The sequence below is a fragment of the Micrasema longulum genome, unplaced genomic scaffold (genome assembly GCF_059751315.1).
Source record: "Micrasema longulum isolate JH-2025_06_02 unplaced genomic scaffold, ASM5975131v1 h1tg000226l, whole genome shotgun sequence".
Taxonomy (NCBI): Eukaryota; Metazoa; Arthropoda; class Insecta; order Trichoptera; family Brachycentridae; genus Micrasema; species Micrasema longulum.
Window position 1 is genome coordinate 71,613 of NW_028277431.1, and position 18,287 is coordinate 89,899.

The window sequence follows — 18,287 nt, forward strand, 5'->3', positions numbered from 1 at the left end:
TTAAATCTATATACAAAAGGCACGTAACTCGTTACATTACTACACACATAATATTTATATCGGCTAATTTATATAAAATACAAGGTAAACATTCAGTAAAATGTACTGGAATATGGTATTTTCTATTATGAAAATTTGTATAAATTGAGATTCCAGGAATAAAATCCAAATAAGGGTTTTTGAAGATATATATATGTATAATCAAATAGGATACAAAATATCAATAAAAAATTATATCAAATTCTAAATTTAAAAGTTCTAGCGGGAAGATCGTTATTTTACTGTACACACAGAAATAAAATATTTTAATAATAATCAGTATTAGAGGGCACATCAGAAATATAAACATTGGCCTTCTTATGATTTACTCACAAATTTAAATTTCGCGGTTAATCAGTTGTAATAAAGTGGAAAGCAAAATATGTATCTGGAGTTGACAATATCAAACCACATTCCAACTTCTACAGTAAAATGCCGATTCTACCAAGTTCAAAAATACTCAGCATTTGCAAGCAAATTATATAATAAAAAACACGGTCACCTGCAATTAATTTTAAATAGAACTTAAACTCGCTTTTATGCAGTTGAAGATAACCAAATGTCGCCTTCTTTACGGATGCTAATTGTAGCACCTCACTAGGGCCCAAAACAGAAAGCTATTGAGTTTTGAGATCTTTTATGAGTCAGAAGATTTCCGGGTGTGCGGTGGTTTGACTTTGTAAAGAGTGTTGGTATAAGAACAGATGCAGAAACCTCCGGTGGCAACTGTCATCAACCAGAGACAATACTATGGATGCTTACCGAGAGCTTTTTTTTCAAAGATTTTTTTACATAAGGCCTGATTAAAGTGGCAAATTACAGCACATAACACTCGGGCTTGAGGAAAAATACATTTTAATAAATTATTTAATTTTATTTGATCAAGTATGTTCACACTGGGATTCAAACCAGGAGCCTTCCGTGCATAAGTCTTAGTAATTACCCCGCAGAGGCCGCCTTAAGCTAAGCTTCAACTATGCTAGCCTACTTTACAAGTTGTCAGGTTTTTCCAGTCCTGGATGTCCATGGCTGACAGTTTGTCGGGAGTTCATGTCTATCTTACAGGATCCGGGCCTGATTTGCGAGAACGGCCAGGAGAGACTTTGTGGGTAGTATATGCTCTACATAGGAAGCGGACAATGATTACGTTATTAAGACGACAAGTAACTAATTCTGCAAAAAATTATACTCTAGTGTTGATCCTCAGGTAATGGTGGTTTATATGAGGAACACTATGTCATCTGCAAGCATGACTTGATTGTCTTGTGTCATCTTGTGAAGGGCAGCGTCCATCTCTGATTTGCCAAACTCATCATGGGGGAATTGCTGGTTGACATAGAGGCGGATTCGCTTGATGGGAAGAGACTGAGCGCGCTCGTCACGGAACAGTTGGTTGAGAGCCGTTTTAAATAGCGCCATTCTAAAATCACAAAATTATATTGCTATTAAATTATGTATTATTATAATATACACTAGCAGCTATTTAGCTGATCGTTGTTCTCTTTCTAATCGTAGAAGCATTTCTGATCTGTTTTTTCTCAAAAATTTTGAATAATTTTATTGATAGTCCTTATCTCTTAGAGCGTATTTCAATAAATTGTCCCGTTAAGTCAACACGACAGGTTTGATTTTTTTTATAACTATTGCCCAGAAAAAAACATGTTCAAAACTCATTTATCTATCGTAGCTGCTCTATATTGAACTTACTTTCTTTCGATTTAGATAATTTTAATACAAAATTTTGCGACTTCAAAAAAAAAAACTTTTTGAAACACTCTAAAATGTTACATTTGTCAGTATGTAATTAATTTATGTACCTTTTAATATTTTTATATTATCGTATGTAAATTTCAAATTGGTCAGCTATATTATAAAAACCCTTTTCTATACTTTATTTTCTCTTCCCAACCTTCTAACAGTGCTTTTCTTTTCTTACTCAATATTTTATGTACTATTTTTTATATTTTATTACTTTTATATAACATCTGTCGTTTTCCTATTTAAAAAAAAAAACAAAAAAATTAAGCACATCTAATGCATCTGTCGTTTTTCCTATTTAAAAAAAAAAACAAAAAAATTAAGCACATCTAATGCATCATGTTTGAAACATGGAAAATATGAATAGAGAACATTATAAATTTATGTGTTTGTCTATGCACTTTTTAAACTTATTAACCGAGCTGCACCAAAGAGCTCGTTCAGGCTTGAGAAAAATCAAATTCAAGTTTTGTGTTCTCACCGGGAATCGAAAGCAGAACCTTCGGTGCGTGAGTCAAATGTCTTCACCGCTACACCATGGAGGCCGCCTATTTAATTTTTACTACATTTTCTTAACTCTTTGTTGACTTTTATGAAGTAAAAGAGCTGAAATCTTTATCAATGTGGGTGAAATTCATCTGGCTGAATAGCTGACTTCCATATTCCTTTCTCAAAAATATTTTCCCTCTCTGTTGTAATAAATTTCATTCTATAATGCCTAAAACAATATTCCCCGCGTAAATTTGTAATTTTGCCGAATGGATGTTATTTTTGTACCTTTGAGAGGTGATAGTTCCGACTTCTCTTCCTTCCGCAGCAGCCGGTACCTGCTGGTCTACAGCAGAAGTGCTGGGCCCACGTATGGAGGAGACGGCTGCCTCTGTCTCCATGTCCTCCTCGGCGTCAGAAGTGTATTCAAATGGATCCTCTCCATCGACAGTCTGGGAAAAATGATTAAAGTAATACAGACATGAGTTTTAAACCATTACAACTATGATTACATTACAGTGACTAAATTGGACGTATGCACTATTTGGGCTACGTTTCACACAGTACTGTGTAAAATAAAAAGTACACTAAAAAGAGAAGATTTATGGATAGGGTTTTCAAAAAATGAAATTGTATTTCTTTTCTAAAATAGTACATGAAATCAAAATTATTTTTATTTGGAAATACAGTAAAACCCCTGTCTTACATTTTTCAAGGAAGAAGTGAAAAAAGGTGTTAAACTGAGGAAAATGCTAAAGTGAGAAAATAAAAACCTTCAGAAAAATTGTTAAAACAGTCTTAATTGGGAATTATTCATATTTACCTATGATTTCATATAAAATATTTTGTGTTTTTTCAATCAAAATTACAATTTTTTTTTTATTGAATTTAAAAAAAAAACCTGTTTGAATAATTTTATGTAGTGTAACTTAACCTTAAAAACATAAAAATTTGAATTTGCATAAAATGCATACAATTAGATTTTCCCTAAATATTGGGAACTTTTGTTCATATGGTATCACTATTTTAGTATGGCACCACGAAATTTCAACTGTCATTTACATCGCAGCAAAACTGATCCATACTTTTATGATAACTGTTTAAACAATCATCTTTCCAAATTATGTTTATAACTTCAAATAATATTTCTATTGCCAAAGTTTTTAGCTTTCTGCATCGTAATTTATTGATGTAAAGACTTTATTATTCCTAAACATGCGTCAACCACATATCACAATTTAGTAAAATGTAAAAATTAGACACTTAAACAAAACTGTCAATTACACTAAACCTACTTTAAATTTAGTTTGAGATAACAATTTACACATTTTTTTATTTACCTTTATTTTATTCACCATTTTGGGCGAACGCGGCGGTGCGCGGATCGGCGTCTTTTGACAGATCGAATGAGTTTCAAAAAATTTTCAATGAAAAACTTAAAAAATGTTGATTGTGGGAATATTTTAATGAAAATGTATGGAAAAAAAATGGGACCTAAACATTTCAGCGTAAACAACGGGAAAACGTAAAATTGAGGACCGTAAAAATGAGGTTTTACTTCATTAATAATTCAAATCTAGCGTTCACTCGAGAATTAGAAATACCCCAAATATCACTAAATTTTATTTACCGATTTCTTAGACTTTTTCGCTCGCGGCCTCTCTGTTCTTTCCGGAGCTTCGGTGTCAGAAAGCTCCTCCTGGCTGTCGGAGTCACGCCTCCTCTTTTTCTTATCCTTGGCCAGGACCTTCTTGAAGTAGGCAAACTGCACCAGCTCGATGGCTGCCGCCGCGTCCTCTGCTGTGACCTTCACACTCAGGCGGGCCTTTGCGTGCGCTGTGGACAGACGGATCAGGGTCTCCAGAGTACGCGCCGTCACGGGTTGTGTCTGGAAACATCAATTCAATTATTTATATTCACGGTCTTTCACTGTGTCTAGATTAAATTAAAGTAGGTAATAACTTTTGAATGCTCAATGTGCATATTAAATATAAAATGAATAGTCTGTTCGCTACTGGTTTTGTTGGCCTTTCCATAAACAGTGATTGTGGACAGTGGCGTTTTTGCTTTTAACCCCCTCTCAGTATATTTCAAAATATTACAACTAAATAAACTTTTTTTTATACGAAAAACATTGTGCTTTACTCTTCTGGGATTATTATTTTCTCTTATTAAACATGATCATTATGTATGCATACCCTGGCCACATCGCTGTCCATCATGTCCTGGGATCGCAGCTTGGAATATTCGTCAGCGATGGCCTCAGATGCCTCCTCCGTGAGTTTGGGCTTCATGCATTTGGCGATGTGGATGTACTTTCGCATGAACTTCATGGACAGGATCTGATCTTTTTTGGAGCGCGAGCTTCCGTGGAGAAGAGCATCATACTTCTCATACACTGGAGTTTCAGTTTCCTAGAAAAATTACCATGTTATTACAGTATAATTTTACACTAACAGTCAACAGTCAACTGTGGTGAGCACGTAAATAGGGATGCCCACATAAAAAGTGCAAAAGCATCCATTTCACTACGCACATAATATTTTTTAAGTCCAACTGTGGATATTAAAGTTTACAATAATTCAACAATGACCATTTATTAAGAGCATTGAAATTTTTCTCAACAATGTATTTATTTATTTATTCATATTTTTATCCATTATATACTATGAATAAGGAATAATAAGGAATATTTTTGTGTTTTTTTAAAATATTTTTTATTTCCTTTTTTAATTACGATAAAAAAAAACTAACATATTATCTTTTACAGAATATTTAATTTTTTCTTTCTTATGTTATACAAAAATATTATAACTGTCCATTATTTACTATCGGAGCAAAAATTCATTACCATTTTTTTGTATACCCACGAACAGGCCATGCCTTTGTGGGATTTTTTGTTTACTATTTTTCTATTAATATGTATTTCATTGATATGTAATCATGCTTTATTTTTTTAATACTCTGTTTTATTATTATGTTCATTGTAAAAAAACATTTTTTTAAAAATAATAATAAAAAATAAAATAATAATAATAAAAAGAATGTGACCTCGCTAGGGTAACCCATGCCAAGGACACTTAACAATATACTTTTAAAAAAATATATTTTTACATTTGAGAATAAACAAAGAAGACTTAATAAACAAAGATAATTATCAAAATGTTCAGACAGTTTTAAACACTGCATATTTATGTTTATAATTAATTTATGTACATCTATATTATTTATATTACAAAACGCACAATGAAAGAACAAAAACATAACATAAGCCGTACATTTGTGGAGCAGTTGATTCAATATTGATTTGGGCGAATGAGACAATCCGAAAAATGCAATTTTACAGAAAGTGACATTTAAACATGAAAAAAAGTATAAAATCTAAACAAATGTTTTTTTTAACCATGGATCTTCAATGAATTCCTTTCTTCAATGGTAAAAAAAAAGATTTGTTTAGATTTTATACTTTCTTTCATGTTTAAATACGTTGTTCTTGCTGTGTTACTTATACAAACCGCACAATGTTTTCCCATTTTCAGTTATCTTATTTTTATTCTATATACATCTTGTAATAAAGAAATAGCATTAAAAAAATATGAATATGGTAAACTATATAAAATACCTCTGATTCATCCTGATCTGGATTTTTAGTGGACAGCATCTCAACAGACGAACCCATTGGTAAAACTTCTCCATCTTGTTCTTTAGGATTTCTACAGACATTGCAATAAAAAAGTAACGTATTAGAAAACAGTACAGTTCTTTATTTACAGAAAATTACGCATTGGTACAATATGTTTATACACATTATTTATTTATTGAAATCTTCAAGTACAACGAATAAGTACTTTGGTGGACTTATTGCTAAAAGTAATATATTCCAGCCAACCAAAGAACAGACTGGTTGAAAGAAGAGTTGGTTAAAAATTTGTACTAAAACAAAAATATATATCAAAAATAAGAGCTGTTTTTTAATGGGGCGTTAAGGCTCGAACATATTAACTCAAATAAAAGTACTTTATGTTATACATATTCAAGGATGAGGAATGTGGAATCAGATAATCAGTTTGGAAGGAAAGAGAAAGAGGAACTAAGGAAAGAAAAATAATAAAACATGTATTTTAAAAAACAATAAATTACAGGGAGGTCAGGATTCTAAGGATATATGAAGTAATGTTTCGGGCGTTTCTTAAAGGTGGCTAGAGAAGGTGCATTTTTTATATGAAGGGGTAACTCAACAGAAAAGGAATAGCTGAAAAATGATGTGCTATGTCGAGGAATGGAAAGTGTTCTCTCTGGAGAAGAGCGAAGCGAAAGACCATGATCAGAAAGGTAAATAAATTCTCAGAAAGATATATTGATCATTACATTGCTCTCTCACAAATCCGCCACCCCAAAAAGGAGGCAGGTGTCCAATTATAAAAAAGGCGCATAAGTACAAAATATGCTAAAAGTTAAAACAGGTTATTAAATTTATACTTTTGAGTAAAACTATCTATATCGACTATTAAGCAGTAAATCACCTCGTTAGAGTATAGGCACGCAGTAAACTATTGAATTTGAATGACTAAATATGAACATAGGTATGCATATAGCTGGATTTTGAGGTTTTAATCAGAAAAACTATCCCCGACATCAATCAGTCATCATGTAATCGGCCTCCGGGCCTCGTATAGTATTTTGTAATAAACAAAGAAATCATCACGCATCTTCCCCATAGGCAGAGAGGAAAGAACGCCACTTCACTTTGTCTTTGCATACAGACCTCACTTCTTTTACATTTCATACATATATTTATGCATGCATTCCTATTATCAAATATCTGTTGGATTTGGTAATGCTTTGTCGTTTTCTGTCTTTGCCGTTTTCTGTATCCATCAAAATTAGCATTGTAAATCTTTTTATCTTTTCTTTTGCTGTCTATTCGCTCTACATGTCCCTACATGACCGCTTTCGTATTGATAATGCTTATCTCAGCCTTACATAATGTTTATGTACAATATACAGTATGCAAATTAAACCCCGTCACATCCGTAACCAAGATGATCGGTATGAACAAGAAAACTTATTGCCATGAAATGAAAATTACTTTTTAACTGCACATACCTGTAGCGATGCATCCGTACTACGTGTTCCGATATCATGTGGTCGTGATCTCCTTCCACCAGATCCAACATCACAAACAGAAGGTCAAAACGGGAGAGCAGAGAATCCTGAAGGCCGATGTTCTCCATGGGAGTTTTGTATTGGTCATACTGCGAATTAATTTTACAAAAATATTCTATTAAATAGCCATTTTTCAGTCTAGATATGGGACTTTTTCTTGATTAATTGGGTGGATAATCTGCCATAAAGTATTCATAAAACTTTAAAGGGGTTTAAGTTCATACATCAATAGAATTTAAATTCGTAAATTTGTCTTATCCCATACAACCGGCGGAATTACCCCACTAAAGCTTTTGATTATGATCCCACCAGCAATGAATGAATAGAAAAAAAACCCTGAAAGATGATTATATTTTATGAAAAGATACCTGCACGATCAGGAATAATTTGACAATAGCACATTCGTGCACTTTTTATATTCTCATTCTCAAGGCAAACTTGTGATTGTAAGAAAGCGGTTGTGAAGGGTTATTGGGCCAGATATGAGTGATATATTCAAGTAAAATTAATATAATTATTCTTTCAGTCAGAGGCCGTTTCGGGCCATCTGTTGTGTGATGCAAAAGGTAAATTTTCTGTATGATTTATTATGGTACAAACTTTATCTGCTTATACGGAGCGAACTGCTATCCCAGTAATTTAATCCTTTTAGGATAAAACTGTAAGAATGGAAAGTCAAATAAACGCTAAAATCAAAAAGTTTAAACTTTTTGATTTAAGACGTAAGATGTGTTGACTCTTTTTACTTATTGCCCACCCTATGTTGGACATGCAATGCGGCGAGAGATAAATTAATATGAAGATAATCTAGTATATTTGTATTATTATTACTATATTTACCAGATTTCAATAAAAAGTAAAAAATCTATTTAAGCATGTATTGAATAGGGTTGTTTTGTCACCGTGTTGAAGTATTAGGATAAATTGGCAAGAAGACTCACTCTGCCATAGACAGGGTTGGCCGCAGCCAGCACAGAGCAGCGGGCGTTGAGGCTCGCGTGGATGCCAGCCTTGGCGATGGTCACCCTTCCCTGCTCCATGACTTCGTGGATGGCTGTTCGGTCGATGTCCGACATCTTATCGAACTCGTCGATACACACCACGCCCCGATCTGCCAACACCATGGCGCCTGCCTCCAACCTACATTCAAATATTTGAATCATTAACTTCTTAATGTTACATCCATTATGAGACTGAGATTTCTAAAGCCGCTTCAAAACACTTACTGTAGAGCTGTAAAGTTTTAGGATTTCTGAAGTTAAGCTATGTTTTATTGGTTTCCACAAAGCTAAGGAAACAATGGAAACATGGTATTAGTATATGAAAGAAAAATATTAAGGAAGATATTTGGTGCTGTCATCAAAACGGAGTGTTGATGAGACGGTTTAATGAAGAATTAGAGTCACTGTATGGCGAACCCAACATTGTACTATTCATAAAAATAAGATTACACCGATTGGGCCATGTGCACAGAATGAATGATAATCGTACCACCAAAAAAATAATTTATATCACTCCGGAAGGCAGACGAAGCAGAGCAGACCAAAATTAAGATGGCTGGATTATGTGGAAAGTGACATTAGAGCAATTGGCCAGGCGAACTGGAGAAGAGCTGCAGGATGCAGGGAGGAATGGAGACAGATTCTGGAGGTCAGGGCCCACAACGTGTTGTAGCACCACTGATGATGAAGCTATAAAAGCAGTGCCGTTATCTAGTGGCCATGATATGCCGTGAAACGGTGGACGTAACAAGACTCCCTTCTGAACCTTGACCAGAAATGTTAACTTGAAGAGAGTGGTGCCGTTATCTAGTGGCCGTGAGCATCTAATTTAATTATAGATGAATTGCGGCAGAAAACGGACAATCTAAAAAACTTCAGCATTATGAGTAGGTGTATTTGGAAGATGAGGAGTCATCGGAAGTTGAAAACTATCGTTTAGAGGAAAGCGGGGTGTTTAAAAATTATGCTACGGAGTGTACATTTCAAGGTTTAGGGCAAATTTCAATAGATTCAAAATTTTGACATTTCGATACTCCGGATTACCTTTCCACTCAATTTCAGACACAAAAATGTTCACCAATACATGAAAAAAAAGTCCCAAAACTGTTTGTACTATAATGGCTGTCCTACAAATGACGGCACAGCTGTTTGACATTCTGATAACAATTAACGCTCTCTAGAAAACCTGCACTATCTGTTTTTTTTTAGACATTTTAATGAGGTCGTCCATCGCTATATGACGGCCGTTAGATAAAAGCAACGTCTTTTAGGAAACAATAGCTTAAGGCAACCATTCACAAAATCTTCACTGAGGTGAAGCCTGGGTTCATCACTATGACCCTGAATATAAGCAGTACTCTATGCAGTGACACTGAAAAGTCACACAACATCTAAAGAAGATCAGGCGAAACAATCTGGTGGGAAAATCATTGAAAGTTTTGTGAGATAATGGCTCAAGAACGGAAAGCTCCGGGTTCAATTCCCGGTTATATCACAAAAATTAAATGTGATTTTTCTCAAGCCTAGGTGTATTGTGCTGTAAGTTCCCAGTTACAACGGGCTTGTAAAGCAAAAAAAAAAAAATAGTGAAAGTAAGTAAATTAGATATTATACATATATATATATATATATATATATATCTAACATCATAGACGGTAATGATTGTTTTCCAAACATGCAGTTCAGGCATGTTCGCAATAGAATTTTGGAATCAAAAACAGAACTATTTATAGATTAACAAATAATTAGTACGCACGGCTAGGAAACCATAATGCTTACCGGCACTAAGCGAGAACAGGTACCCATCGTGTATGCGTACGCTAATCCCGACTCTAACAAAAATATATCTTTTCATTATATTACACTAACTCTCTTGACTCGGATTTGCAATAGTCGCTATATCTAGGCCCTAGTAACACATCATTTGTTTCTTCTTTATTTGCTACGAGACGAGCCAAGCTGCCCCGCTGTCCCATCCTACTCTATAAGGTTATTCTGGCTACGCCGATCGCTAACTCTGCGTCTAATTTACTTACTTTAGATTTCATAATGTATTCTAGATTTAGTATAACCACGCACAGGCCATGGCTATGTGGGAGTTTTTTGTTTTTATAAATAAAGTGATATATTGTGTAGTAAAAAATGTAATAGATGTAAACGAAAAAATGTAAAGAAATCAGGTCATGGTTTAGTAATAAGTGTCGTGAGCTCACCAGAGAAATATTGATTTTAAAGATTGTTTAATGTTCCATTGTTCCTGGATTGGTATCTGAAGCGTAGGTCTAATTCCTACCACCACTCCTACAATCACTACCTTCATGTAACAGATGATCGAAAAACTCTGCATATGGTTTACAAATGCAGTGCCCTATACACTACTGGGTACAGAAATAGGAATGATAATCTATTAAACCAATTTTATAAATATAAACCAGTTGGAAATAACTGAGCTGGGTTCGTTAGAATTTTAGTATTTGTGGAATTAAGGCATAAGTCACTGACCTTCTTTCCCCTGTTTCCTGGTCTGTGGTGACGGCAGCCGTAAGCCCCACTCCGCTGGAGCCCCTTCCCGTGGTGGGGATGGCTCGTGGGGCTGTGAGCAGCACGTAACGCAGGAGCTGGGACTTTGCCACAGAGGGGTCCCCAATCAGCAGCACGTTGATGTCGCTAAATATAAATCATTAATGTTACAAAGATATTGCCAACAGTTGAGCAAAAACTCTTTGATTGTTTAAAAACATAATTTTCAAAATAAGAACATAAGTAATAAATTCCAAACGCGCGGCTAACTTAGGACCGATGTAACCGACCTTAGAATTACGTTTATGACACTATAATTGTCTAAGTACTTAATTGGTGTACGCTGACAGCATTGAAAAAATACCACACTTATGGTTGAAATTGTGTATAAAAAATCCAAGCTTTGTTGATGATTGATAATATTTGCATTTATTGAACTGTATACAATATTAGATTTGCATGTTTTGCTGTAACATTTATACCTATTTGCATTTATTTTTTATTAATTTTAGAAAAAATTACCCTCTCAAGCGTGTCCCATTGGGTAGGACCTTTTCCACTCCCCCCAGAAGTAAACAGAGAATGGCCTTCTTGATATACTCATGGCCATGTATGGAGGGAGCCAGAGACTTGCCCAGAAGTTCGAAGATGTCCATATTGGACCGACGCGCCAACTTCTTGCACATCACAATATCCTCGCGACAAATCATCAGGTTGGAATCTTTGCTGAGTTGGGTGACGTTGTTGGCAATCAGAATTGTCCTAGGAAACAGAAAAATTACATCATCACGTTTGTTTGCTTTAATTTGTTTTGTAGTAATATTTTTTGCAATTTATTACATATGAACAAATCGCTCAGTGTCTGAACGGATGAAGAACACATATCTGAGTATGAAAAAGAACCAGAACCCTGGATGAGCATTTTTGACTCGATGGCAGTCCCAAGTAAAAATCCTGACTAAGGAAATCGAGTGGAGATAAGTCCGCCGTGTAATGGGTGGCGCATTTGCCTACCATTCTCGAGGTCCCAAGTTTAATAGGGTATTTTCACAAGTTGAGAATAATTTTTAAAATATAATATACAGTAAAAACCCCTTTTTATGTTTTTTAAGGTAGCAAGAAAAAAGTGTTAAACCGAGGAAAACGCTAAAGTGAAAAATTAAATAAAAAAATGTATGGAAAAACAGGAATTACATGAAATAAAATTGATTTGCTACACTCTAGTGTATACCTATATACTTTCAGGAAAATTGTAAAAACAGTGATAAGTGGAAATTGTCAATGGTTTCACTAAAAATATTTTTATATTTTTTCATACAATATTATGTAACCTGTTTTTATTTGATTTAAAAAAAGCATGTTTTGATTATTTTATGTGTAAATAAAAAAAACGAAAATAGAATTTGCATAAAATAACATATAATAATTTTTTATATGTTATTTTATGTTTCACTAAAAATATTTTTATATTTTTTCATACAATATTATGTAACCTGTTTTTATTTGATTTAAAAAAAGCATGTTTTGATTATTTTATGTGTAAATAAAAAAAACGAAAATAGAATTTGCATAAAATAACATATAATAATTTTTTATATGTTATTTTAACTTCACAAACATCAACAGATGAAAGAATTTAAGGAATATAGATGTTCAAATATAGGCAGAATGGTGAATGTTACACAGTGTGTAAAGTGGCCACTTAAACCAGCCATTGACAGGTCATAAGCCCTGTAGATGCCTAGACTTCTATATTACCTTTTCTTAAATGTTCTTTATTAGTTGTTTACCAGTTTTCATTCTTAATTCGCGTGGCACACGCGGTGGCGCGCGGGCCGCGGCATCATTATTACTAAACAATATTTTTTTTGACACATCAAATGAATTCCAAAAATTTTTAAGCGTAAAACCGGGGTGATGAAAATGTAAAAAACGTTAATTGGGGGGAATATTTGTATGAGAATGTATGAATCAAAATTGGTCCTGAACATTTCGATGTAAAAAGCGAGAAAATGTAAAATTGAGGAACGTAAAAACGAGGTTTTACTGTATGTATTAAAGAGATAATATTTTTTAAAATATAAATGATCATATTATTTACATAAAATTATACATTTATACAAAGTAGCTTGAAACTATTTATACCGTTCTAAGCCAGTCAAAAAAATATATAAAAAAACATTATATATAAAATTTATATATATATCAATACGTACAAAAAATAAATAAAGGTTATTAGCGAAAAAAAAAGTGAAAAACACAGTAAAAGACATAGTAAAAAAACATGTATAGCAAAAAACATAGAAGATGTAATAAAAAAATAAATTATATACTTATATACATAGTTAGAAAACATTTTTTTTTTTAAAAACAGAGTAATAATAATAAGCACAATATTTCTGGCATGATACCTTGTTTTATATGAACACCCTTAAATATAAATAATATATTTTTTTAAGAGAACAAATACAATTAATTTGACACCCCTGAAACATTATTTGCAAACAATCATACTATCTAAATTAGCTCAAAATACTCATCCAGTTGTACATAGAAAATAGGTACTAACAATAAAAAATAAATTAAAAAAACATGAAAAGACCCCGTTCCTGGCAGGGTGAATGGGAAATGTTGGTTTTCAGGATGGTCCTATACCGCAATATTTCAATGTTCCTAGACTGGCAGCTGAAGTGTAAGACTGATCTTTACCTGTCATGTAAAAAAAAATATCTAGATATGCTGCAATTGGAGCACCGATGCAGTGCCCTATGCACCCTTAGGTGTGGATAGAAAAATGATGATGATAATACCTGAAGGTACCAGCCGTGAAGCCGCCCTGTTTGCTCGGGAGGCAGCGGAAGTTGCCCACCACCTGTACCCGGTCTCCGGGCTTGCAGCGGTCTACCAGGTCGGCATCGCAGACCACGTCCACGGAGCGCGGCAGCTGCCCGGCTGGCGCCTTCTCGGGCATCTCCTGGATGCTGAGGGTCTGATGGTCCTTGTACTGCGAGAGCCCGTACTCCGTTTCCAGAAGATTCCCTTCGTCATCCTTCATGAAAATAACACCATTTAAATGTATCGTCCGAATAATGTTGCAAGTAAAAAAAATCGGTGCAATAACAACAAACCATCACGCCATTTCCCCGTAAGGGTAGGCAGAGAGGATAGAATGCCACAACACTCTATCTTTGCATACAGATCTCGCTTCCTCTACATTCATACATCTTCTCATGCACGCGCGCCGATTATTCCGACTTTTGACATGTCCATCTTCAAGTATTTGTTGGATTTGGTCATGCCATGTCTTTCTCGGTCTTTCTCTATTTCTGCATCCATCAACATTCGCATTGTAAATATTCCTAGCCGTTCTTTCACTGTCCATTTGTTCTACATGACCAAACCAGCACAGAGCTCCTTTCTTGATTTTGTCGATTTTTGCTTGTCTCAGCCTTACATAATGTACGGATCTCAACATTTGTGCATCTATCGTACATAGTTTTACCACACATTCGCCTGAGAGATCGCATTTCAACAGCATTTAGCCTACTTTCATCCCTGTTTTTCCAAGTCCATACTTCCCATACATCAGGGTCGGGACCAGGACTCCGTTGTGAACTGCTAATTTTGCCTCTTGTGACAAACATTTATTCCATCCCTAGTAAACATACTTCCCAGATACACAAATTCCTCTACTTGTTTTAGTATTTCTCCATTCACAGTGATTTCACAATTAGTCATACTTTCATTTCTTTCAAAAACCATCACTTTCGATTTATCGACATTCATCAGCAAATCGCTCCCCTTGCATACATCGTAGACCTTTGTTACCAAGAATTGCAGTTCCTCTTTGTTGTTAGCAAGAAGTACGGTAGTGTTAGCATCGTCAGCATACAAAAGACAATTGACATTTAAATCACCCATTTTTACTCCCATTCTTGAGCCTTTCAGTTCTTTCATGCAGTTATCGATATACACGTTGAACAGCCATGGTGACATCACACAGCCCTGCTTCACTCCTTTATGAATGTCAAATCACGGTGTGTGTGATCCGTTTACCCTAACACATGCTGTGCTGTCTTTATACAGCATATGAAGCAATAGCTCGTGTCAGATTTACGCTCACTCCGTACTCCGATAACACCTTCCATAATTTTTCTCTGTCAACTCTATCAAACGCTTTTTGCAGATTGACAAATGCACAGAGAAGCTTTTTTTTTAGCAAGAAATTTCTGTCATGTTTCGTAAAGCAAAAATTTGATCCATACATCCTCTTCCATTCATAAAACCGCTCTGAATATCCCACACTCTATCCTTTGTAACTTAGCTAACTCTCTCAATCAGTATTCTTCCATACATTTTGTCAACAGCGCTCAAAAGGCTGATTGCTCTATAATTTCCGCATTCCACCCTTGAACCATTTTCCTTGTATAGAGGCATAACAACAGCCCTTCTCCAGTCTGGAGGAGTGTATTCCTCCTCTAAGCATCGGTTGAAAAGCTTGTGCTAAGAATGTAAAAGATTAAATTAACATAAATTAGCGAGTGCACACTGTTTAAATTTTTAAATGTTTTATCTGTTTTCTCGAGTTTTTGATTTTGTCACATAGAATAGTTTAGATCCAGGCTAGTTAATCGATATTTTGTGCAAAAATGTGTATATTTGTATGAAAAAACCTAAGTACCTCCGTCAGTAACTGAGAAATGTTCAGGAAAGAAAAGAAATGTATACATATTCTATTTTTCAAACAGAAAACTTATTGTTACACTTGCAGATAAAATTGAAGATAGATGTTAAGTTCCCATTTGGCCCTCGGCTTTTGCTTAATGTAACATGACGTTACAGTACCGTTTCCAGAGGGATTTTTCAGCAGTCTTTTAAGAGTTAAATGAAAGAATAACCTTAGTAGGGTAGACGACGCTGCTAGGGAAGGCATCGAAGGAAGTGAGGTCCGTGTACCGTCGGTCTGTCTGCTTCTTGGTGGCCGGGCAGTAGTGGACACTGTGAACCACCTTGGGCCGCACCAGAGACACGCGCGTAACTATCCCCTCCACACATATCAGGCTGCCCAGAAACCTGCACAAGCATCAGGGTGATAAACTCTTCCGTATCCCTTAATATTTTGGCGTAGACATTGTGAAATTTCATTTTAATGTATCAAAATGGGTAGCTATAATAGATTCATAGTAGAAGATTCTCCCCTTTGATTCATTATTTCAGAGGGTTCAGTGGATTCTTCAAACCATAGAACAATTCCTATACCATGTCTTGAAAACGCGCTTTCCAGAAAATTTATTACGCATTATTTATTTATTTTAAAGAAACAAACAGTCCACAATGATAATAAGATAAAAAATATACGGGTTTAAGACAGACCAGCGAAGTTTCTAAATAAGAATCATACATATGAAATTGTGGTACAACAAAAGGGTTGTTTGTGTGTATTTGTATGAGAGTAAGTGTAGAGGTGTGTTTAAGTGTATTTGTGTGGGAGTAAGTGTTCAGGTGTGTGTAAGTGTGAGCATCATTAAATAGCAAGTGGGATCGTATCGCAGCCAGAAAGAATGAGTCTTAATATATTTTAAAATAAATTAAGTGGCATGTAAAATATATCGATAGATGGAAAAAAAGCATTATAGTTAGAGCAAGAACGATAGAGGAAAAAGTGTTGTGCATAGTAAGTGCTACAGACTGACAGATGGAATAAATACTTATTTCTTGTCACGCGAAAGGGGACATTAAGATTAATTTTGGAGAGTAGGTTAAAAGAGTCTATTTTATTATTTAATAATTTATACTATAAATAGCATAATTCAGATACAGTGCGCAAGAGTAAAAAGTCCATTTTGTTTGGCAGATTGAGTATTGATGTATAAAAACGGAATAAAAACTAATACCACTTTCGGACAAAGGGATTTTGAGTATTACTCAATTGAAATCTATAACCTACTACCACTATCTATTAAAACAATTAGTAATGAGAAAATGTTTAAAAAGGCTGTAAAAGAATGGATAGTGGAGCTAGGTAGAAGTAAAATGGATTGTCTCATTTGCCCAAACCAATATTGAATCAACTGCTCCACCAGTGTATAGCTTATGCTAGGTTTTCGTTATTTTCATTGTGCGTTTTGTAATATAAATAATATAGATGTACATAAATCATTGTAAACATAAATACGTAGTGTGTTAAATTGTAAACATAAATACGTAAGTGTGTGTCTGAATATTTTGTTAATTATCTCCGTTTATTAAGTTAGTCTTCTTTGTTTTTTCTCAAATGTAAAAACATTTCAAAAAATATATATTGTTAACTGTCCTCGGCATGGGTAACCCCAGTGAGGTGACATTATTTTTATTATTAATTATGGTTTGTAAGAGAAAAATGTGAATAAATAAATAACACATTTTCGCACAATCCATTCCAAAATAATATAACCACATTAAATTAAACTTATACCTAGAAGTGAGGGTACGAGGGGTGACGTGTTTATTTCCAAAACTTCCTTCAAACGCAATGAACAGGTCGGAATGGGTCTTGGCGAACGTGGGATCCGCAGATGCGACATACTCCTTTAGAGCTCTCTGGAAAGCCATCTGCTCCTCAAACGCATTGTTTAGTAAACTCAATGCTCGCGAAGGGTTTTTTCTTCTCAAGTCATTAATGTTCACCACGAGTCTCGAGGATTTATCGGCAATCATCATTTTTACTCTTTGCATATAAATTCCTTGGTCCTCCTAAAATAAAAAGCGATTAAAAATACAAATAAACGGAAATTCATACTTCATACACATCAATCGAATATTTACAAACCTCATCGTCTAAAAATTCGAGGTATTCTCTTTGAATGTCGCGCATACGCTGATCAATATCTCCATCACCGTCCATTTCTGTTCTGTTTAGTGAATTATAAAAGTTTAATCACGAAAACTAGTTAGTTGATATAACTGAGCGAAGAAACTTTGTTGCCTTTGACAGCCGCTTTCAAGAATTCACGCTAATTCGCGCGGGAATACTAAAATCCATAGAAAAACTATTTTATATGGATTGTACTAATCTAAATCTACGTGGTGTTAGGACCAAATAAATAAACAAACCATCTAGCCGTTTTTGTAGGAGTAGGCAAAGAGGATTGAACGCCACAGCGCTCTTGTCTTTCCATATAAATTGTGAACATCGCTTTTTTTTTATCCATACTTCTTGTGGACGCGTGCAGATTATTTCGACTTTTGACGTGTCCATCTTCAGTATTTGTTGAACTTTATAATGTTTTTATCGGTCTTCATATTGTACATTTATCATTCTTTCATCGTATTCAT

General features: G+C 34.6%; 1 protein-coding gene across 1 annotated transcript; it reads right to left on the minus strand.

The window, feature by feature from the left end:
• Nucleotides 1-910: 910 nt before the first annotated feature.
• Mcm3 (minichromosome maintenance 3) lies at nt 911-17,962 on the minus strand. The gene is made up of 13 exons (XM_088243720.1): nt 17,782-17,962; nt 17,428-17,705; nt 15,872-16,046; nt 13,784-14,022; nt 11,496-11,735; nt 10,956-11,120; nt 8,394-8,592; nt 7,393-7,541; nt 5,909-5,999; nt 4,485-4,700; nt 3,917-4,174; nt 2,575-2,738; nt 911-1,459 (listed from the first exon to the last, which is right to left on the minus strand). The coding sequence occupies exons 1-13, from the start codon at nt 17,854-17,856 to the stop codon at nt 1,258-1,260; spliced, it is 2,451 nt and encodes an 816-aa protein (XP_088099846.1). The 5' UTR covers nt 17,857-17,962; the 3' UTR covers nt 911-1,257.
• Nucleotides 17,963-18,287: the final 325 nt, after the last annotated feature.